General features: G+C 30.0%; 2 protein-coding genes across 2 annotated transcripts; both read left to right on the top strand.

Moving 5' to 3' along the window:
- Window positions 1–416: 416 nt before the first annotated feature.
- Window positions 417–1,175, top strand: LOC130663210 (speckle-type POZ protein B-like). Its single transcript, XM_057462330.1, has 2 exons — window positions 417–737; window positions 1,071–1,175. The coding sequence occupies exons 1-2, from the start codon at window positions 417–419 to the stop codon at window positions 1,173–1,175; spliced, it is 426 nt and encodes a 141-aa protein (XP_057318313.1).
- An 860-nt stretch (window positions 1,176–2,035) lies between these two features.
- LOC130663480 (speckle-type POZ protein B-like) lies at window positions 2,036–3,701 on the top strand. Its single transcript, XM_057462725.1, has 3 exons — window positions 2,036–2,155; window positions 2,238–3,291; window positions 3,372–3,701. Exon 2 carries the CDS (start codon window positions 2,266–2,268, stop codon window positions 3,199–3,201), a length of 936 nt encoding a protein of 311 aa, XP_057318708.1. The 5' UTR covers window positions 2,036–2,155; window positions 2,238–2,265; the 3' UTR covers window positions 3,202–3,291; window positions 3,372–3,701.
- The last annotated feature ends 2,061 nt before the right edge of the window (window positions 3,702–5,762 follow it).

The following is a 5,762-nucleotide window of genomic DNA, read 5'->3' on the forward strand; positions in this document are numbered from 1 at the left end:
GTGAAACTATTTAATGTTTTTAATTCTCATGAAGGTTCAGTATTTAAAACGTAGACATACAAAATATTATAGTATGCACAACATTATGCTATGCGACCTATGTGTTTAAGACGCATTCACGTTGAACTATATCATTTTATACTCCATAGAGAATTAATTATGATTGGTATTCAACTCAAAGTTCCATAAGAAATCACCAATCAAAAATTATTCTGCTGCTTTACTGCTTTTTGGTAATGACGGCAGTGGCAGACAAAAAATAACTAGTGAGTATACTACAGTGAATTTTGAGGAATGATCGGATACGTATCCGACAAAAGACATAGTTCATGGAACTATACAGATCCGGAACTACCCACCTCTAGATCATACTGTCAACTCGAAGTCCTGTATTTTCCGCAATATTCACCCATGAGATGAAGGAAAATAAAGACAGTGAAGTTGCAATACCTGATATAGAGCCTGAAGTTTTCAATAAACTGTTGGAGTTTATTTATACTGACAAAATAACTAATTTGGATGCGGATGCTGCGTATTTATTGGAAGCTGCAGACAAATATCAATTGCTGAACCTGAAAAGTTTATGCGAAGAATTGTTACCTAAGTCAGTCAGTATTGATAATGCGATTGAATTGATGATTTTAACAGATCTGCATAATGCTAATCAATTACTGGAGTTTAATATTGAATTTATGATAAAAAATATCAAAGATGTTGCTAAAACTCCAGAGTATGAAGTATTAGAAATAACTAAACTATTATTATTAATAAAATTAATTAAGAAAATAGCAGACGATGGACGGTGTGGCTCAATAAGTTATAGATCAAATTGAACGGAATATAGCATAGTACCGGATAGCTCAACTGGTAGAGCACTCGGCGCGATACCGACATGGTCTGGGTTCGATTCCCATTTCGGGCTATCTATATCTTTCTTAATTTAAATTGTCTTATTGAGAAGGTTAATTGTAAGTTTAGGTTTCACTATATTTAAAAAATTGGACAATAGAGGAGGATTTAATAATGCTTTGACTAAATTTCAGTGGTTTTTTATTTTAAATAATTTCCAGCTGAGATACAGTGCTCACCGCAAATGGTCTATTTTAAAAGACGTTCTGGGAAGAGCTCCGTCAGCGGCTTGTTTGTGGATACTTTTGCAAAAAAAAATTACTTAATGTTGTTGAATCTATACTTAATAATGTTCAAAAGGTTGCAATAAATTAGCTCCATCCATAACCCTAAAAAAATTCGTAAAGAAAGCGTTTTTTTCACTATTAAGCCCTTACCCCCCCCCCCCTTAAAAATCACTTATTCGAAAGACGTCCAGCTTTTAAATGATCTCTGAGCATGCTCACTAGTCTAATTACCCTAAGCATCTCCACTTTCTAATTCGAGGTAGCACTTTATACTCTCCACAGCCTCCCCAATAGCACAGTTTGCTTTAGCAAAAGTTTCCTTGAATTTTTCGTCAAATGTCCGTCAACTTCGGACTTTTCCGTTTTTGACGTCAATTCATATACAACTTGCTATACAATTTGACGTAAATTTATTACCCGAATGAGAATGCAAATTCACTTTAGAAGTTAACTAGAAAAAATTTGTTGTCAATTTTCAGGCAAATTTTTACAATAATTTATTGTTAATTTGACTTGAAAAATTGTCAAGTATTTTTAAATACAAGCATTTTAAAAACCATTACTATAAATTTGCGTACTTGGAGTTCATTAATGAGATTTTGCGCTGTGCAAATGCCCATTTCATAACTTTTTGTATTACTTTAATTCAAGTAATGATAAGTATATTTAACTTAATTAAAGGTATGTCAGTTTCACGAAGTATCTAGCATCAATCAAATTCCTATATAGGAAATAAAAGCAATTCAAAAATCATTACGTTAATTTGGCGTACTAGAGTTCTTTACTGGGGCCTTGCATTGTGCAAATTCCCACTTGATTTATCGCATGATAAAATAGGAAAGGCTTTTATCAACATCTATAGTTTAGTATCATATGACAATGCTGCTAACCAGGTGAGACTTTGCACAATTGAGAGTTTGCGTCACTCCCCTTTTAGGTTATAAAGTGCCAGAAGTTTTTATATTTTTCTATTCAGTGATCTACAATCAGTAGCACCGTGATTAATATTTTGTCAGCATGTAAGTATATTATTATAATAATAAAATTTTGATAAATATATACTCAACTAATTATAAACTAAATTTAATTAAAAAAATTAAGTTTCAAGTATTTGTTGTTGCCGAACAATATGGAAATTTTATGTAATTCCTATTCCCAAAAGCACAAGGTAATTAATAAATGGAAAATTGATCAAATAATTCCATTTATTGAGTCTTCTGAAAACAGTGATGAAAGGACAGTGAAGCTCGTCTCACCTTACTTTACCATAAATGACGAAACCAAAAGTTCATGGCATTTAGACCTGCGACGATTAGAGGAAAAAGGATGGTTATCATTATTTTTGTTCCGAAATGATGGAAATGACAAAGTAAGAATAAGGTTTTCACTATTCATTTTAGACAACAAAAACGAAAGAAAATTTTTTAAAACTTCCTGTCACCATCGCGACTTCAGTGAGGGACGGGGAAATCTAAAATTTCTTGAAATAAAACAGTTACTAGACAACAAAGATGATTTTTTGCCAAATAATGCCTTAACTGTATGTGCTGAACTAACTGTTTATGACGATTACAAATCATTTGCTACTGAATTTCTGTTGCAAACACCACAGCGTCATATGACTGACGATTTTAAAGAACTCTATGATAGTAAGTCAAACAGTGACGTTATTTTAGTTGTGGGTAACGAAAAATTTAAAGCTCACAAGCTCATACTGTCAACTCGAAGTCCTGTATTTTCCGCAATGTTCACCCATGAGATGAAAGAAAATAGAGAGAGTGGAGTGACTATACCTGATATAGATCCGGAAATTTTCAATAAAATGTTGGAGTTTATTTATACCGACGAGATAAATAATTTGGATGCAGATGCTGCGTATTTGTTAGAAGCTGCAGATAAATATCAATTGCTGAACCTTAAAAGTTTATGCGAAGAATCGTTATCTAAATCATGCAGCATTGATAATGCAATTAAACTGATGATTTTAGCAGATCTGCATAATGCTAATCAATTGCTGGAGTTTATTTTTGAATTTATGATAAAAAAATATCAAAGATATTACTAAAACTCCAGAGTACGAAGTATTAGAAATAACTAAACCATTGTTATTATTAAAATTAATCAAGAAAATAGCAAACTTAAATGAAAACTAATGGTACATTACTTTTTATCTATTTTATTTATTTATTTATTTATTTACGTTACAAATCACTTAAGTTTTTTGTTTTCTTTTAGCTTCAAGAAATGAAAAATACTTGGTACATTAGGAGCTATTACCGGAAAAGACTCGGTTATAGAGAGGACAAGATTTGATTGTATTATTTATAAACTAATTTACTTATTTTGTAAAATTAATTTACTTATTTTGTAAATGTAATCATTTTAATTTTTAAAAAATAAAACTTCAACATATATTTATATTTTTCCTGATTAAAAGAAACGATTTACAATGTTAAACTTCCATAAGAAGATCGATTCAAAAGTATTCAAAGTATTCAAAAGCATTAAAACGTATTTAAAATTTTTTTTTTCTAATCGTTTCAAATCGTATCTTTTATGAGGACTGGCTGTTTCTAAATATACTGTTTTTAAATTAATGATGATAGTATAAATTACTGTACAGATATTTTATTAATTTTTTCTATACTAAGTAAAAATGTTTAAAAAAATATCACGTATTCTTTATTTAATTACAACTACCCCAATCCTTGATGCCACTCAAATACGTACCTATATATAAAATTAGCATCGATACCTCATAATCATTCATGAAAATGAACAGTAAATAATAGTTTAGATTTTGTTGTATAGTTTTTTAATAATTGTCGTCATTAAACATATCACGTGGGTGAAAAACAAATAAATGTGCAAGAAAATAATAAGGAGTAAAAGTAATTAGTTTTGATTTATTTGGAATTTGAATATTCAAATAAATTTTTGAAAAAGCAAATTATTGTAAAATTTATCTCTAAACATATACTTCTGTTTATATATATTGGGTAATAGTTTATTTTAACTTAAAGTAAGTACATAAAATCATCAATTATTTGTACCAATAACTTTATCTGGGACAGAATTTTACATTTATTTCAAATTTATATGAGTAATAAGTTAGAATTTTCACCAGCAGAATTATTTTAAATTTGAGTTGACTTCTTTTGTGATAAAAAAAAAAAAAGTTAACTTGTATTCAACGTAAATCTTTCAACGTAGAGTTCGTAAATCTTTACCACGGCCACTCGCCTAAAAAATAATTATCTTTAGAATTAATATAAAGTAAGGTACCCGATCAGGGAACTAGTACCCGATCACTCGTGTATATGTATATACAGTCAGAACAAGCAGTCAGCCAGATCGCGGACGAAAAGTTCCCCTTCCCAAGCACCGTTTAAGCTGTGAGCGATGCTAAAATGACGCGAAGGAAGGGGAACTTTTCGTCCACGATCTGGCTGCACAGAGAACAAGTGATTCATACCGTCCATGGTTACAAGCGTACCAACTGATAAATCTATGATGCGATAACTCCCTGCAGTAGATTTCTTGCTAGCATAGTTATATGAAGGACATTTATGTTATAAGATAAATCTATGTTAAAACTTTCCTATGCATAATATTTCTATTGCCGGACATCTCTATGTAGGACATATCTATGCAAGAAAAATCTATATAGGACATTTCTGTTGCAGGACATCTTTATGCAAGATATCTCTATGCAGGATATTTCTATGCAGGATATCTCTATGTAGGATATCTCTATGCAGGACATTCCTATGTGGCAGATTGCTATGCTAGACAAACAAATGTCTAATTACATTTCTCCATAGTAAAATAACTTTAACACATAGATCTTAGTTTAAAAAAATAATAAATAGTGGAATATTTTTTTTTTTTATTGAGGCTTAAATTTATGAAATCGGTGATATTAATAATGAAAATTTAAGTCAAGAAGCGTGTATTTTTTTTTTTAAATTAAAAAAAAATTTTGAAAGTTGATCAAAATTGTCTCGTTGTCAATCGAGTAATTTAAAAAGTTACAACTCGTAAAAAAATTTTCGGATAATTCTTAAATATTCAAATAATTCGGAAATTCGAATTTAGAATTGAATAGTTATATTCGATTCGATTCGAACGCGATTCGCACATCCCTAGAATTCGTTTTATTACCTCATAATATATATTATAATTTCATAGTATAATTTATAAACACATTGTTTATTTACTAAATTTATGAAAATATAACTATGCGATTGACACTAAAATTTTTGAAGTATGTAAGTTTAGAAAATTATTTTACAGCATTAATGAATAATTGTATTTTTGTATATTTACTCGTGAAGCCATAGTTTTACATATATTTGTCCTACATACAAATGTCCTGCATAGAGATGTCTTGCATAGAGATTTCCTGCACACAGATATCTTACATAGAGATACCTTGTATAGAGATATCTTGCACAGAGATGTCCTGCATAGAAATATTCTGCATCGAATAATTTTGACATCGAAATATCTTGTAATATAATTGTTCTTAATTATAATTATGCCGACTCAGAAATTTACTACAGAGAGATATCCGAGCATAAAAATTTCTTGCATAGAGTTTTCTGTCGGTACGCTTGTAACCAT

This window comes from Microplitis mediator, chromosome 2 (genome assembly GCF_029852145.1).
Source record: "Microplitis mediator isolate UGA2020A chromosome 2, iyMicMedi2.1, whole genome shotgun sequence".
NCBI classification, from domain to species: Eukaryota; Metazoa; Arthropoda; class Insecta; order Hymenoptera; family Braconidae; genus Microplitis; species Microplitis mediator.